Below are 18,473 nucleotides of genomic sequence, written 5' to 3' on the forward strand. Positions count from 1 at the left end.
GGTTTGCTTAAAATGTAACGCAAACTGTTCATCTAGTCCTCAGTAAAATACTACTTTCCTAATTCAGGAGGAAGCTGTACAGATGGTATTTTTAAACTATTGCATGTAATTTTCTACAAGAGTCATTGTTTATAATCAAGGTTGGAGGGGATTTTGGAGAAAAGGTAGGGCTGGGCATTTGTGTCCAAAACTGAATAGCTTCCGGGTGGGTATTTTCATGTTGATACACAGCTATGAATTGTGAGGAGATGACTTGTTTACACGTGATCTTAATTAACAATCAGCTCTTTGCTACCTGCATTTTCATGCAACTCTGATTCACAGTGTTCTCAAAGTGGAAATTGAAGTTGGCTCTTCTTTACCTACTGGCTTCTTGTAGGTTTTCTTCCAGTCAGGTAGCGTCAGGGCCTGCAGCAGGACTGTGAGAACTGATTGCAGGTTTGGGTCTTCATTTTTTTATTTGAAGTAAAGAAGGGACTTCATGCAGAGGTGAAAGGAATTTTGTATTTTAAATTGTGTTGTCATGCTGTTTGTTAATCTGTTTTCCTTACAATACCTAAAGGGGGCCTACAAGAAAGCAGGAGAGGGACTGTTGGTCAGGGACTGTAGTGACAGGACAAAGAGCCATGGTTTTAAACTCAAAGAGGTTAGATTTTTATTAGATATTTGGAAGAAATTCTTCACTCTGAGGATGGTGAGGCACTGGAACAGATTGCCTAGAGAAACCGTGGATGCCCCATCCCTGGAGGTGTTCAAGGCCTGGTCTGGTGGGAGGTGTCCCAGCCCATGACAGGGGGTTGGAACTGGGTGATCTTTAAGCTCCTTTCCAACCCAAACCATTCTGTGATTCTGTGAAAGTCTGATCACAGAGTAGTTCATGTAATAAGATTTGTAGAATCATGTACGAACAGCTCATTTATCTACTTCAAGTATTTTTCATGGAAATGGTAAACCATATAAATTGTCTGTTCTCCTGTAGGGTCCAGTATATTTTCAAATAAGTGAAATGTGCATAGATTAAACTTCAGTCTGATGTGTGGAATCAACTGAAGTTCTACGGATATCTATTCATGTGGGGCAGGTGGTACTATTTGTGCATGTTAAATTAGATTGTACACTCCCATTAGTCTTTGCTTCACAAGTTAGTCCAAAACTATTACCAATGGTAACAAAACACAGAAATAACTGGGAGTCATTTTTAAACCAAACTTATAATACAAGAGGATGAATAAAATGGTGGTTCTTAAATTCTTAAACAGATTTCTGTGTTGTGTGACTTAAGGATGAAAACAGGAAAATGCAAAAAAGTGTTTTGCAAGTTGTAATTCTGAAACTGAAAATATCAGAAGTGGTAGCACTGATTAAAAAAAAAAACTGGTATCAAAATAAAAATTCTGAATTTAACTTAAAGTGCTAACCAGTTTCTGCAACTAGTGGGTTCTGTTAATAAAACCGGATGTCTGTCAAGAAATAAAAGGTAGAATTTGATTTTCGTAAGGAATCGTTGCTAATACACATGAAAGAAATGTGCTTGGATCTTTCATCTAGTCCACTGGGCGCGCTAAGCGCAGAGCAATGGTAATGATGCAGTTTCCATAGCGACCGGTTCATTGGAGGGCTAGACCTCTGTCTAGGGTGCTGTCAGTGTGTGAGGAGGTTCAGAGAACAGAGTGTCCCAAAGAAGGGCTGCTTCCACCTAATCCAGTTTTAATTGAACTCCAGAGACTTTGAAGTGAAGCTGCGGACCAGGCAGCTACTGTTCCAACTCGGAACGAAGGCCTGGCTCAGCTAGGCCTCAGCTGCTTCTCGCTCCTGATAACCGCTGTTAATGAGCGGCCTGAAGAATTGCTCCAGCGGTGACTGCTACTCTTTCTGTAGCCTGATCCAAGTTTCTGCTGTAAATCCTGTTATTTCAGTAACTTTAGCATGGCTGTATGAGCCGCCCAACATAAACTAGCTCTGCTGTTGATGCTTTTCCTTCCCATTTTGAAAAAATGGCGTTTGGCCGTTTGCAGTGTTTCCACCATCTCAACAAACACCAGTCTCACAGGGTAAAAGTAATATTTACCTTGCTGATTTTACTCATAGTATCCATGTAATAAGTGTCTGAATTTGAAATGTGCTGATTCGTAGTAACAATCAGTCATGTTTTAATTGCTGCTACTGAAACGCAGAGAAATGCAGAAATACATTCCTGATTCTCTCTAAAAATAAGCACTGAAATTATAAGCTCCAATTTTAAGATTGTAACATGGATGAATACCAGCAAAAGTACTAAGAAATTTTTGTACACAGGGACCACAACTTTGTCTCCTTTGTCACCTCTTTTGATGTTGTGCTCTTCAAAGGATATTTATATGCATGAGACAAAAGCAAAACACAGCGGTTCTGAGTAGCACCGCAGAATTATACAAAGCTGCCAATTAGTGGGGCTGGGTTGTGGATGTGGTAGGGAAAGTGTCAGCATGGCCCAACTCGGATAGTTCCTCTGTTTCAGAAATGATTGGTAACCATAGGCAGTCTCTGTTCCTTTCATCACATTTCAGGAGTTTGGTTTCAGAATAATTATGCGTTTTTTCCTTCTCTTTCTGTGTGTGGGGGGGTGTTGGGAGAGGAGAAGAAGTTGTCTGTCGCATTGGGGGGAAGATGAGAGATTAACTAAAAAGGAAGAAGGTGTGGGAGATGATTTCCTTTGTAAGTTCTGAGCTTCTGTGCTAGCTGCTTTTGGTTTGCCCCACTTGTTTGTTATTATAAAACTCACAGATGTAGTATGGTATTTTACACTGTGTTTTGCAGTGCTCTTTATAGTGCTTCTGTTCTCTGTGCTGCAAAAACAGTTTATTTGTGAACATACAGTACATGTGAGGCAAGATCTTCCATTAAAAAACTACAGGCAGGTGATTGTGTTCAAAAACAGTCTTATATTAAAGGCTTGAATTTTACTTTTTTCATCTCTTATTTCTGTTTTGTATTTATTCACAGTATATTGCTTAAGTGAAGTTGTTGTAAGAGTGATGATGTTAAAGAGGATTATATTTGCAACTCCTTTTCTGTGATGGATTTATGTTAGAAGTATTTGTGTTTGCTAAAATGGACAAATCTCAGATATTTTTCTTTGCTTGTGGATTGTTAATCTGAGGCAGAGGAGTGTCCAATCCCGCTGTTTCTTAACACTTACATAATTAAGCTTTGAAATGAAAAGGAAAAAGTGAAGAAACAAAGAAACAAAGTGGCTGAGGACTAAAAATGGGATTAGTTTGAATTGTGAAGGCAGACTAAGCATCTGTGTCTGTCAGATGGGATGACAGGAATTGTAACAAGTTACTTTGACAACCGCTTACTCCATAGAGAGATTATGCTGAGTTCATTTGCAGGTTTGTGTTTAACCTTAGCTGACAAAATGATACTTAACCTCTTATACAGCCAACCTTTATACTTCTAGAATTAATGAATGTTGCCTTAACGATAAACGTAAGGAACATTTTTTTCTTCGAAGACGTTTTTTCTTGCTTATTTGTTACAGTCGTGTTATTACAATGCTAAAGCCAAGTGTGGATACATCTGATGGCACTAGTAATATATTTTCAGAATATGCTTTTATATCTTGCTGATGTGCTAAACCTTTTGCAATGTTTCTGAAACTGCCTTGATTATGGAAAACACAGTTAATATGGAAAATACAGAAAAAATAGAGCAAATTTTTAGAAGGCCTTGGCATGAATTGAGTTTAGGACTTCAAAAAGTCCATGATCGTATGATTATCATAGTATGATTTTAAATTTGAGCACATTTTAATTTTGCTGCAGGTTTTGCATGTAATTGGTAGAATCCATGTTTGTGCATCAGACAGTTTCTCTTTCACAAGACATTACCTATACTGACAACATATTTAAAACATTTTTTTTTTCACTCTCTTTCTCATTTCTGCTAGATTCTGGCATATACAGAAGGACTTCATGGAAAATGGCTCTTTTCAGAGATTCGATCTATCTTTTCTCGACGTTATCTTCTGCAAAATACAGCACTGGAGATATTCATGGCAAATAGAGGTACTGTGAGTTTAGGGCCATGTCAAGTATTGATTTGGGGACACATGCTTTCTGTTTGGCTGTTTAGTCACTCCGTTTTTTGTTATGGATTTGTGTAAGTAGTGGAAGGGTTTGGATTAAGTGCCTCTATATTTAAAGTAGTATATTTTTCTATTGTATTTTTTGTTTCCACTTTCCTTTTTTGTTTGTTTTTTTCTTGAGGAATTATGTTCAAACACAGTAACTGGGAATTAACAATGCCTCATTTCATTTATAGCAACTTCCATTTATACCCACATGTTTATTTGGCATCTAAACATTCTTGCTTAAGGCACACCTACCTCTGATCTGCTTCAAGGTTTTTTTTTTTGTCTCTTGGGAGGGTTAGCAGTTATTAGTTATACATGCTAAGAATGATGGAATGAAAGAACTGCACTACCAGATTGGACTAGTTACTGGTATAGCTTTGTGCTTTATTTCTAGTAATAGTATTCCAATGTTCTAATGTTTTTCAAATATAGGTATGCAATAATCTGCAGCTCTTAGATATCTCTAAAATTATATAAATAGAGAAGTGCAGCTTTCAGTTAGATCTTAGTGTGATTCTAAGAAATAAATGTGGGCTTAACCCTGCTTATGAACATTTTTTTCACTCTACTTTCTTCAGCTCCTTTTTCAAACATACATATGTAGTCTGACAAGTCACTCAAAATATAGTGAGTTTAGACTTCAGAGAATTTTGTTCTGCTATTTTCTCCTCTTAAATTTTATTCTAAACCAGGTTATATGATGTCTTTGCAGCTTAAACTAAGATTCTTCAGGATCTTCTAGGGTTTTGTACTGATAATGAAATTTTGAAAACCAAGTTTTGAAATCTGTATACAAAGACATCAAATAACGTAGGTCTTAAGAAGACACTTTTCAAATATAGAGAATTTTTTTTGATAGTGATATTAAACATTGTTGTCCTTAAGTCAGCACGTGTTTCACAGGACAACATCTTTTATGCAGTTAATATATCAGTCAAATAGTTTTTCTCTGAGTTTAAAATTAACTCTAACCTTAAACATAGCTGGTAAGAATCAGACACGGATCTTGCAGAGAGCATCATTGTGCATATCTGGAAGTGCGTATCGTCCACTGGAATATTAATCATGTACTCAAACAGTTTCATATTTTAGAGCCCCTAGTTGTCATAAACTAGCCTCTGTGAAGTCATAAATGTCCACTGGTGGAATCACAATTGGATTATGTTATTCCAATTTTTAGGTTCCTATTTCATTAGTGTCATTCCGTGTTTCAGACGAAACATGAAGATAATATTTATATATTAAATATAATAAATGTTAAATATATTGTTATTGAAAATAGACAGTAAGCTATTAAATGTGATGCAGTTCATATATAAACTATTTTTTTATTTAGTTCTAGTTAGTCAATGTGTACATAAAGATTTGCCTTCTGTTCAGAAAACAAAACAACTGTAGGCTTCATAAGGTTTGTAAAAGTGTCAACTTCTGCTGAAATTCCTCTCAGCGGAAAATAGAAGCAGTTCCAGAAATTGTATAAATGTGTATCTATAGTAGTCTCAAGGAAACATGTCTAGTCTTAGTTGACTAGTTGACTCAGTTGACTAGACTTAGTCTAGTCTGTTCAGCACCTAAGCTTAGGTTTATGTTTTATTGGGCCAGAAGGCAAAAAATAAATGCTGCAGAATAACATTGTTTTCATTTCTTGTGTTCACAGTTGGTGTCATGTTCAACTTCCCTGACCAAGCAACAGTAAAGAAAGTGGTTAATTGTCTTCCTCGGGTCGGTATTGGTGCTATCTTTGGACTACCCCAGACCAGGTATTTTACAGTTTGAATTAATTATATCTGTGAATTCTAAGAGTTTGTTTTTTTTTTTTAATCAAACCAACCTTTATTGTTTAAAGCATGTATACCTACTGGTTTACAAAACGTGCACACCCTCAAGCCTGTCGGTTCTTCATGCTTTTTGGATTGTGTTTATATAATGACTTTTGGATTTGAGGTTATTTTTGTGATTTCTGTCTGCTACAGGGAAGCTAGCTTCTTTTTGCCAGTGAGACTCAATCACTTACCATACTTAAGTAAAATAGGGTTCTTTATGGTTACCAACCCACTGAAATTTAAGTCTGATATAAGACTGATAGTAGGACTGATTAGCTTTTATGGCAGTTTTCAATTATATTAGCTTGACTGTAACATCCTTGAATCCTCTGTAGTATTTAAACCCAGATGAAAATGATTGTTCTTCATCAAGGGGATATTGTAGTGATGTGTAGACCAATATAAGCTAAACAGCATGTGAAGGATTAGTATGGTATGTTTGTCTTCCAGCTCTGGGGGACGGAGCTAAATTTTACTTAGGGTAAGTGGGAAACTAGTATTGCCATGGCAGGATGTGTGTTTGGATCCTAAAACTGAAGGTTATGATTCAGTTTGCTATGATTTTAGCAGAAGATATGGGCTCAGTCGCAAGATATGTTCTGGATGGGAGTCAACAACACGTTTTAATGTTCACTGAGGCTGATGGAAGTAGTTTTTGAGGTGTCCCCCATGTCTATTGGATTGCTTAACTCTTGGATTTTAGTGAGTGATAAAACTATTTTAAAGTAGATTAATTTCTGAAGTTTTAGAAGAAACACCAACCTCTAAGGAATAGATTTATTCTTCTTTCTTAAAAATTGGGTTTTTGTAAAGTATTTTGTACATATGGATAGGTAGATGACATCGAAACATTTTTATCATGTCCAGAAAAAAAATCTTTTGAATTGCTGATTGCTATTATTGTTGCGCTGTAAGATCTTAAGGGTTTCTATTTACGGAAGTGAATTATCTGTGAAAATTTTAAAATATAAATGAAAGTATATACAAATTTGTTCAAAATTTCACATCCATCTATATTGATAAATAGGTTTACAGTTCAATGACATTTATTGAAATTAAAAAAAAAACAGTTTCTGTAACTGTTTTCTGTAATTTTTTTTACCAATAGAAGTAAAGATTTATTAATGAAAATTATATCTAGATTTTTTTCCTTATATTATATGGTTCTGATATTTACAGATGTTTTTATGATAAACAAGACAATCTTGAGAATTTTATAATAAGCTCTTCTCTGCTTGATTTAGCACTCCAAGGAGTGGCTCTGTATTCGTTCACAAACATTGGGAAATCTGGCATCAGATTCTAAAAGTTTAATGGAGTTATTTATGATTTACTCTCCAATACTGCCCAGAATTTCAGTCTCAAGAGGATGGACTTCATAATGAAAGTTCTATCATCTTATCATTTTTTTCCTTTGTACTTGGGGAATTTAAAAATCCCTTCTGAAAGATGACTTTATTCTCAGGTGAAATTTTAAGTTATGTAATGTTCTTATTTAATGGTCAGGCATGTCTCTAAATTGCTAGTAACATGTTTCTGTAATACACTAAGCCTTTGTGGAGAAGCTGAATTTCCACAGCTGTAAAGGTTTCTGTTTGAAAGCTTTCAAATCTTGGCATATCCAGTTGTCAGATGTTTTAAGTCTTTTGTTCTGATTAGATAATAAAAGTTTAAAAATGAACTTCAAGTATCGAAAATAGCAGTTTGATCTCCAGAGAAATCTAGCATAGACCTAGTAAAAAGAATATGTAAAACTGCCAATACATTTAAGTAGGTAAAAAGGAGGATCCACCAGGTTTTCCCATTATTTTTTTCCAATGTTTATTTTTGTTTTCCAGGCGCATTTCTTTGGCTAGTCCACGACAGATTTTCAAAGCTTCAAATATGACCCAGCGATGGCAACACCGAGAAATTTCCAACTTTGAATACCTGATGTTTCTAAACACTATAGCAGGTAACACAAATTACTATAAAGACTCAGGAAAGGAAGCATTTAGTTAATTGTGGCACAATCTCAGAAGTCCTGGGGCACTGCTAGATTTTGCCCTTTGAACAAGTAACTTTTCCTATGTAAAATTTTGTTCTGAATAATAACTTCACAAAATCCTCTTAAATGTACTTTGTTCATAATTATACATAGCATGGTATGCAATTAAAAAGCTGTACTGAACTGCACTTAAAAATATAGCTCAAGTCAGAATATCTTGACTGTTGTGGGAGGACAGGATCTACACAAACCGTATTTAATAGAGTTTCAGCAATAGTAACTTCTTTTTCCCCTAGGATTCTAAGTTTTGATACTTGTAAGTACTATGCTCTCTAAATACTGCTGATATAACAATGTCTCTGGTGGTCTGGATCCCTCTGGGAAGTGTCAGTTGGGGAGCATGATATTCCTGGAGCCAGTAAATACTACTGTTAAAAAATGGATGGTTGGTCTCTGATGGTGTTTGGATCACCGCTATTGCTGTGCCAGTACGCCATTCATCCATTTCCAAATCCTAATGCATTCCCCAGTGCAGTTGTCCCCAGTCCTAGTGTCTTGTTCTATAAATGCATAGCTATATTTCATGTATCCTTTCTTGGCCCATTAGTTTTTAGCCAACTTGACTTCGGTTTAGTAGATGGAGGTTGTTAGGTCTCATTACCACTCTTTCATTTCCCAACATATTTTGTCTGCAGAGCAACCGCGGCCTGTGCAAAAATTCTCAATTTTCAGCTCTTTTCTATGCTATGGACAGTGTTGAAAGGTCTACTACTTCCCTTTCAGACTTAGCTCTTTCTAAAAAGACTGGTAGAGCAAATGCCTATGCTCACACTAATTACATTTTATACAAACGGTCAGATTGGCTAGTTTCCGCAATCAGTCATTAAGTCGGGGATGCCAGGGTGCTGGCAGATTTTATACAAGTAGGGTTGGATTTACATACTTCCTTGCTGCCCAAGTGGAATGAGGCAAGATCCTGACACTGTTTTCTGTGTCTCTAGTGAATTAACCTTTTCAGCTTTAATGTATTATTGAAATAATAAAGTGAGTTCTAGCTACTTGGTATTGGAAGTTAAAAGGGATGAAAAGATAGTGTTATGGAAAAAGGGAAAGCCTAGTTTCCCATGATGGGGAGGTAAAAGATCGTTGTGATGGCTGTCAATTTGAAACAAACAGAGATGTAGGTGTCATGTATCCTTAGTCCTGAATAATGTGTAATATGTCCAACTGATAAGGGAAAGAAAGGATCTAGCTATATCTAGCTATACCATTTATAATTTCTGCAAACCATGATGGACAAATACCGGCTGGTGTAAGAAAGCTAGGAAAATACAAACTTAGGGTGGGTTTTAGATATTTTATTTTATTTTATTTTATTTTATTTTATTTTATTTTATTTTATTTTATTTTATTTTATTTTATTTTATTTTATTTTATTTTATTTTATTTTATTTTATTTTATTTTTTTCTGGAATCTGATAGTTTGGGTTATAAAATAATCTCTCTAGGGAAGAAGTAAAAACCTATTCTTTGAGACTTTTAAGACCGGATTAGACAAAATCTGAGGACATATGGATGGGAGGTGATGTGAATGACTGAGCTTCTGCAACAGTATCATTAAAAAAAGACAGAATCCAAGCAAAAATTACGCATTTTAAAATTATAAACCAGATTACATGTAACATGTATGTGTATGTATTGTGTATAGGAGACTATTCTAACTGGATATTTTGCTTTTACTGGAGGAAGGATATTGTTTCTATCTTACAGATGCATGAAGGTGCATATGTGAACTTGGATCCAGAATATATATATAATACATGTATATATAATATATAACATACATAATATATATACAATATATATAACATATAATACATAATATATAAGATATAATTATATATATACAGATACATAATATAATATATATAATATATATCATATATAATAATATATATGTAATATATATGTAATATTTATTATTATATATATTACAGATATTCTCTTTGTTAAATTTTGGCATATCGACAGATGATCAAGGAGAATTCACCTTAAAATGAATGCTCTGGATGAAATGTTTGTTTTCTGTATAATTTCTAAAATCCTGAGCTTCTTCACATACTAAATTTAATGCTGTATGTAAAACTTGCTTTAATTTTTATATAAGCAAATGTCATTGGACTCTTGTATTTTTTTGCGTTTCATTTCAGAGATAGAAGACAAGGTGAAAAAGACAAATCAGGGAGAAATGTATAGAAAATGAATTTGTTTAACTCTTACTGCCAGCAAACCAGTTTACAATTAAAGTGAAATGAGCTGAAATGTTTAAATACTAGCAATTTGCAAACTTTTTTATCGTCCTTTTCAGTAAAGCAAAGTAGAACACTGAAATGATAAAGGATCTGAAATAAATTACAGTTCTTTTGAGGAACTCATGAAACTATATGGTTGTATCTTCAGAGGCTCTTATGTTAGTTAAGCGTAACTCCTTTTAACTCAAGTTTTTGTTGTTTGTCAGGTCGCACTTACAATGATTTAAATCAGTACCCTGTCTTCCCTTGGGTTATCACCAACTATGAATCAGATGAGTTGGACCTTACACTTCCTAGCAACTTCAGAGATTTGTCAAAGGTATTTGTCATCCGATACTCTTTTTGTTCTCTCCAATAATTATCACAGTAGTTTTCAGTCTCATTCATGTCTTCTGCTGTGTGTGATGCATTAATAATGCACAACCGTTAACTGTGTCTCATTTGTAAATACATATACTGATAATAGGGATAAGGTTGTTTTTGTGGAGAAAAGAATTATCGATGTATTCTAATTACTTCTGATTGTTTTAATTTAAGAATTGTTAATGGAAGGTACTCTTAGTTGGAGCATATGCATTTAATTTCAAATTTTAATGAAGTTAGGGATGCCAAGTCAGCTAAAGATTAAAAATTTGCCAAATAATTTCCTGGTTTTCTCATGAGAACTGTGGTTTTAGTAGTAAAACCTATAATACCATATTTTAAGAACTTTTAAATCATTGCCCATGTTCCCAAAGTAGAAACTATTTTTTCATTTACTTTGTGAAACAGCTTCAGGTATGCTTAAGTAATGCAGCTGTCCTTTGTCAAACAGACAAACAGACGAAGGATGGTTAGTTTCTTACAGCTTTGATGAACTACTTTTTTCTCATGGAGTAGTCTTGTTTTTCTAAGGCTCTTTCCCAAATGAATATACACAGATGTGATGTTATACAGCCTGTTTAAAGCTTTGTAGAATGTGATTATTTTCTTTCAATCTTTTGCAAGAAAATAATATTTCATTTTACAAAGTGTAAGCGTCTCATTTTCTCTACAAAGACTAGAATCATAGAATCATAGCGTGGCTTGGGTTGGAATGGACCTTAAAGATCTTCTAGTTCCAACCACCCTGCCATAGGCAGGGATGCCACAAACTAGGTGCTGGACTAGTTAAATGGACCTAAAAACTGGATCTTTTTCTAAAATCTGGTTGGCATTTGGAGTAAGGGGAAATAATTAATTAGTGGAAAAGCTAAAGAAAATATTTTAATTAGAACTTTTTTTTTTACAAATGTCTTCTATACAAAACAGTAATATGATAGAAAAAAATCCAAAAATAAGGCAGTTTAAAAAAGTTCCTACTTTCAATTCATTATTGATTAAACTAAACATAGGTCTGTTTGAAAATCTCCAGAAAAATGATTTTTTGACTACACATTTAGTACTTTAACTTTTAAAAAGCACTGTGCAGTCATCAAATAGATATGTATATATGTGTATATGCATATCTATATATGTTTACAGACTATTCTATGCCTTTTTTGTGTATATATAATATACATATATTATAGCTATACAATATAAATATGTAAAATAAATGTATAAAATAAATATATAAAATTCACACACACACATATATATATATTATATATAAATAAAAACAAATATATAATATTATAAGTCCAAAGCAGAGAGATGCTGAGGTACTGTCATTGTAATATTTTCTAATAATACTACTCGAATAAGTCATGAACTTGATGCTCCCTCAGTCAGAATGTCTGACTGACACAAATCCATATTCATGGGTAAACCTACACATATCTTACATTGTAGCATTTTTTTCAAAGACATAATATTTTAAAATAATTTCTTACTGTAAAATTTAATGAATGCTTTCTTAACAGTTCCCATGCCAAAAAAAATAAAATCTGAATCGTTTACAACTAACAATACTTGTCACCGGTCTAGACTAAACGAATTTGAAATTGTTCAAAATGTAGAAGCATAAATATCCAAAATCCAGAGTTAAGATGATACTGAGAAGAAATGCAAAGACAATAAATTGCAAAATGCAGAGATAATTAGAGAAAAAAAACAAACAACAAACACTTGAATTTCTCTTTCAGAAAAATAATAAAAAAAACAATAATGGTAGTTAAGAGAAGTTAAATACAGAGCAAATACAAAAGACTTTGTATTTGCTAGTCAGTCTGCAGTGTAGCAGAAAGATTCTTCTCACTAGTGAACTTAGCTGTTCAGTTACTGTTTTCATGTTTTCATGCACGTTAGTTGTATAAAGGAATTGGTGTTTGCCTGAATTATATTTAAGTGAAAACTGAAAGCTTATGAGTAACATCAGCTGTGTAGCTTGAATTAGTACATAAATTAAATATATTAATCATTCATACTTTCCTTGATTATGATAAGATTTTTGCAACCTCAGTTTCCATTAATTTTTGTTAAATAGTAATGAAAATATGCTATTACTAAAATAATTAAAGACAAAAAAAAAAGATTGCCCACCTGTTATACTTCTGAGAAATCTCCTTTTAATTTTATTTTAATTTGTAAACTCATCAACTCAGCCAGAGCTGTAGTCCTAGTTTTTCTGCCTCTACCCTGAAACATAAGTAAGTGCAATGTAGAACAATTTTCCTCACTTTAGGTTAGGTTCTTGCCTCTGGTAAAAAATTAGGTAGGAAAACCACTCTTTTTTGATGTGATTTTTTATTAACGTTATTTTATGATACTCTGTTATGTGTCGTTGGTGAGAGCGCATCTATATGTCATAACATGTAACTGCTGTTCTGGATGAATGCAAGTCATTCCCTTATACATGATGAAAGTCTTTATTACACACCTGTCTCAGATACAGTAGTTCAGGTTTTGGTTACCGTTTAGGCATTTCTAGGAATATCAACTCTATGTAGTTTAAATGTTAAATTGTCACGTAATGACTTCATGGCAAATATGTGAAAAATACAAACCAGCAGTACCTTGCTAATGTTCAACTGTGAATATGTTTGAATATAATGTGTGTTGTGATATTTGCATTCCTGTACCTTGTCTTTGGGGTAAAACTTCAAAACAACGGCTAGATATGTATTGTAGGATGCCTATGCTTTTGGACTGTTAAAGGTTTTAAAAATATTTAAATATATTTCACTTAACATTTTACATGGTTTTAACAGTCCTAGTGTGGGACTTGCATAGATATTTTGGTCTTGAAGAAAAGATGTCAGGTCAATATTTTTACTTTTTTGGGGTTCCTAAGAAAATCAAAAGTGAAGGTTTTTTTTAGAAGTTGCAAGTTAAAGTTACATATGTAGAATGACAAATATGAGTAACAGTTTTGTTAATATATCAGCTAGAAGTCCACAGTTAGTACAGATTTAAAGAACTGTAGTGTATAGGTTAAACCAACACTTTATTTAAGCAGCTTCTTATGGCATTGTTTTAAACATCAGTCACACAATGATAAACCAAAGCAACTGAAATGGATTGTGGTTAATATTACTGTCAGTCTGACAAATGTTCCTGACAAATGCCAGGAGTGCACTGCCAGTCTGTTACCCAGCTTTGAGTTGGGTTTTTATTTCTTAAGAGGTGACTATGGTTTGGAATGAGTATTACATATTATATTTATAGCTACATATATTTTATTTATACAACAGACACAGTTTCCCACCAGAATGTGTCCCATTTTCTGTATTATGTTATTCAAAAACACATTTTTTTCCTTTTCTTTGTTCAGCGGAAGCAATAAATTGTGATGTGTTTCTGGACTTGGTTAAGGGAAAAAATGAGGTAAAAATACATGGAAAACACTGAGTTATCAAAACATGATTTTACACTCAGAAAAGTTTTTTATGAGATCTTGCTCTATGCTGTTGATAATTTATCTTTCGTAAGACATAAAATTTTTGCAAGATCATAAAATGACACTGCTAGAATTATATTATAACCTTAAATTATAACCTTCTTAAATCTTCTTTTGTCTTCACCGTAGCTACATGTGTACATAATATTTTTATTCTCATTTTTGTCATTTTCTTGTAATATTTGCTAAATCATCATCAATTTTATAGTGACTGTTATACAAGCAATGACTTCAGTTCCAGCCAAGTGTACAAAAGCAACAAATAACTCTCACCTTCATTGAAGTGAGGTGTTTAATTGGTATGTGAGAGCCACTGGTATCAAAGACAGAAGAGAGGTAATATATACATATACTATATATATATATATATATACACATATATTTCCTATAACAAATAAGGTTAGTTTTGTTATTCTAATGTAAACTTCATTGTTAAGTGCTCTTCAGCATGTCAACTTGAATTCTATTGTAGGGTGTGCATCTCAGGTGCACAAATTCACCGTTCATATAACTCACGCTAATATTTTCCTATGTGAGGAGGTAGAGTGGGAAGGGCAGGAAATTTGCTTACTATCTCTTGTTACCTTTAGCAAGGAGATAGAATGTAGCAGGTGTTTTGATCTGTAACCGTTGTAATTTTGCAAATTTTTTAAAATGCTTTTGTCTAGAGAGGCATTAAAAGTAGTAGAGGCATTCTGTGAATAAATGCTTTTCATGAAGGAAAAATAAAATGACATTTTATTCATCTCATGCTCCAACACAGGAGTCAATGTAGGTAAATACCAGATAAAACTCACCAGTGTCCTTCTAAGCATAAAGTGTGTTCCAAAATCAGGCACTGTAAAAAGGTGAGAAGAAGAATGTAAGAACTAACAATAATTGGTGCAGTGGCGATGACTTATTTTGATAGGCAATTGCATCTGAAATTTGGGTAGTGAAACCTGTGACACTTGACACTGCTGGGCTCAGCTTCTGCCCTGGTTGCCTTGTCTCTTTTATTTCAGGCAGTAAATTTGTCACCTGTGACAAAAGATAGCACTTAATTAAAAAGCATTCCAAACCCAGACAGGATACATTCTGAAAGAAGGTATAAATATTATTCCTCTCAGGCAGTTCATGTGAATCCCTGCTTAAAAAAGGACAGTACAGGAAATAAAATATTTCAACCTTTGTATCAGAGTCCCTGGCAGTTAAGAAAAAGTCCAGTATATTTCCTACAATTTTGGGTCACCTCAAGAAACAGTGGTAGAGATATGAAGGTTGGCCCCACACTACAGTGAGCCTGAAGCAGTGATATCTGAAAATGAGACAAGTTTTTCATGATTTGTTTGTTAATCTATTGTGGATTTAAATATTTTTAATAAGAAACATAATTATCGGATCCTCATAAGCATCTGGTATCAAGTTGTCATGCTTTCTGTGAAACACAGCTCTTTTTTTGAGGAGAGGGACACTCCATCCTTTCCAAAACACTAAACAGAATAAGGAACAGTTGAGAGAAACAATATAAGTTAAACATATTTATGATTAATAACATAAATTTTTGCTACTTCTGAGTGGGGCGACAATTGATTTTGTGAGACTGCAACACCAGTAACCCTCAGACAGCTTCCTCCAGGGATTTTTATGAATGGCAAAATTGGTCAATTATCTTTTCTGACAGCTGAGTCAATCTGTTGCATCTTGTCCTTGGGCACATGTGCCGAAGTTAGGAGACAGAGCTACAAATGGTCCTGCTGCTACAGTGGCTGTGCTGTGGGTGCCAAGGTTGGTTTTGCAGCACCATGGTCAGGCACCTGCAGGAGCAATGACTCGGTGCTTCAGCACCACGGACAGGGTTTGCTCCACACAAAGGAGAGCAATTCAGCCGAAAAGCAGCAATGCACCTCGAGGAAAATATGTTAAGTGAAATAGGTACTGATTGACAAACCTGGCTTACTCATGAGCCTTAGAGATACTAAACTGTTCATTGTGTGTGAAACAATTCAAGCTGTTTGGATTATAGTATCAATCTCTGCATGATAACCAATAGCATACTTGTTTTACTTTCTCTCTGAATGGTGTTAGGATTTTCGATGATAGAATTTTTGTGCTGATATGTTAGTTTGAGCCTCGTGCAGCATCTGTCTCTGGACCTTCTTCAGAATCAGCACATAATTTCCATGCACGTTTTGCTAATTCTTCCTCCATAACTCTTACAAAGATCTACTGAAACTGAAATCTCACCCAAATACATGTCTGAGATGGTTGTCGTACTCTTAGTCTAGATAGAATTTGTTAAATATTTTGGGAATTTCCAGTGCTGTATTACATTGGCATAACCATCTTTTTATAACTTTGTCCCTGTCTGCCCCCCCCGCCCCTTTTTTTTCCTTGCCATTAGTTGGTTGTTCTCTGTGTCAAATAGTCTCCTCTACAGAACAAGCAACTGGATGATATGAGTGCATCTCACTACTATTCTTACTTTTTCTTCCCTGTTTGCATATAGTGATTTCTAGAAATGCTTGCTTGAAAAGAACTAAGAAAAGCAATCTTTTTATTTATTTATTGGTAGTGAGGATAATAGTCATCATCTTCCTCTGCATCAAAGAATACTGTTGTTTGTAATACACAAATACTCCAAGAAGAGAAAAATAGTAACTCAAAATTAACAATGAGCATTCAAAATGTTATTCTTAGTTTGTATCTGATGTTATAATCCATCCCACCCGTGTTCAGATGCCTTAGACATACATAGGTTTCTAATTGGAAATAAACTGTGGTTGGTTCATAACTCTTTAAATGATCACAAGAAATCATAGGACACATGTCTGGCTTTAAAATATACGAGCAATCAAAATAAAGTGATTTCACACACATCTTGGGTCATAACATGGGTGATATGGGGGAAATAAAGAAGGAGACAATTCTTTGATATATCTTTATGCTGCTTTAAGAACTAGTAGAAAGCAAATGAAGTTAGGAGACAACAGGTTCAAAACAAACAGAAGGTAACGGGCTCTTCACACAATGTGCTGCTAAGTTTTGGAACTCCTGTCTTCAGGTTTTTGTGGATGCTAAAAGTTTATGTGAATTGTTCCTGAAAAAATAGCTTTAACAAAAATCCATTCAGAGACATAAATATGTGAAGAAACATCATGTTGTTGGAAGTCTGGATCACTGGGTGTCAGGGAATGTGTCACTGTATGGTTCTCCCATTTTTTTAATTTTTCTCAGTTTGTGATTGATCCCCATCACAGATAAAAGGCTCACTTTCACAAGGTTTTTGGTCTCACCCAGTACAGACATACATATGTTTTTTATGTGCCAGACCAGTAACAAATTGCTGCTGCTTTTCCAGATTATGGTTAAGCATGATCACTTTGTTGAAGTTAGATGTTTTTGCCATCTTGGTATATGGTTTCTGGGTTTGTTAAGCTCCCATAAACAATTTGTCAGTCTGTTGGGGAAACGTCTTGTCTATACAACTGTTATCATGCTTTAGCTTGTAGTAATTTTGCAAGTTTATATACTCAGTTTATTATTTTAAGGTTTAAGCCTTCATTGATCTGACATTGTTTTATGACTTCAAGTTACAGTGTAATTTATATCTAGTTTAAACTGTGTTTTTCTGTGTGATTACAATAGCACTAAGGTTTAAAGGCACCTTTTAGTTTATAAAAACATTCAAATAGCAAGACTAAACCAAATTATAATGTACTGAGAAGGATAATGAAAAAGGAAATGCTAGTGGAAGGTAATGAGACATTGGAAATGATTGTCCTGCTCTTCATTCCAGCTAACCTTTCCTTTTGTTATAGTGTTGTTTCTTACATGTCCTCCTTTGGTGTTAATTAGCACTAAATTTGCATTTGCAAAAAGCCTTGAATGTGAAAATCCTCACAGCCATTCTTAAATAAGACTATCAAAAAGTGAGACCGTCTTCCTTTCTGCTCTTCTCCCCTCCCCACCACTCTCCTTCCTCCTGTGAAGAAAAGGCAGAGAGAGTGTTTTCACTATCTGCTGCCTGCTGCCATGATTCAAGTGTATGTGGCTTCTTGCTAAATTCTGTTTCTGGAAATCCATAAGATGATTTTGTTTGTCTCTCTGTTTTTTGTTTTTAATAAATGAATGGTGATGCAGGGATTTCTTGCACTTGACAGATTATGGACAGCATATACAAATGGTTGCTTTTGGCAGCAGGGTTGTTTTGTGAGTAATGCAACTATGATGTCTCTTCACCTTAGGCAAGCAGCTTGGTTTCTCATCATGATTCCCAGGGACATGCAACTTCCTTTCTGCCTAACCTTTTGGGAGCCTACATAGCATAACCATTCCCTTCAGTTAACCTTCCCAGTAGTATTAAAGTGTAGTAATGTCTCAAATTTGCAGCATA

At 34.4% G+C, this 18,473-nt stretch overlaps 1 protein-coding gene across 3 annotated transcripts in view; it reads left to right on the plus strand.

Moving 5' to 3' along the window:
- The window catches only part of LRBA (LPS responsive beige-like anchor protein), a 397,026-nt gene that overhangs the window by 258,555 nt on the left and 119,998 nt on the right, over positions 1-18,473 (plus strand). For all 3 annotated transcript variants that reach the window (XM_083836333.1, XM_083836331.1, XM_083836332.1), the window contains 4 exons: positions 3,932-4,049; positions 5,775-5,877; positions 7,779-7,894; positions 10,446-10,558. In XM_083836333.1, coding sequence (XP_083692459.1) covers positions 3,932-4,049; positions 5,775-5,877; positions 7,779-7,894; positions 10,446-10,558 — 450 coding nt within the window. The remainder of the gene's footprint in view (positions 1-3,931; positions 4,050-5,774; positions 5,878-7,778; positions 7,895-10,445; positions 10,559-18,473) is intronic.

Source organism: Anser anser (genome assembly GCF_964211835.1).
Source record: "Anser anser genome assembly, chromosome: 4".
In the NCBI taxonomy this organism is placed as follows: Eukaryota; Metazoa; Chordata; class Aves; order Anseriformes; family Anatidae; genus Anser; species Anser anser.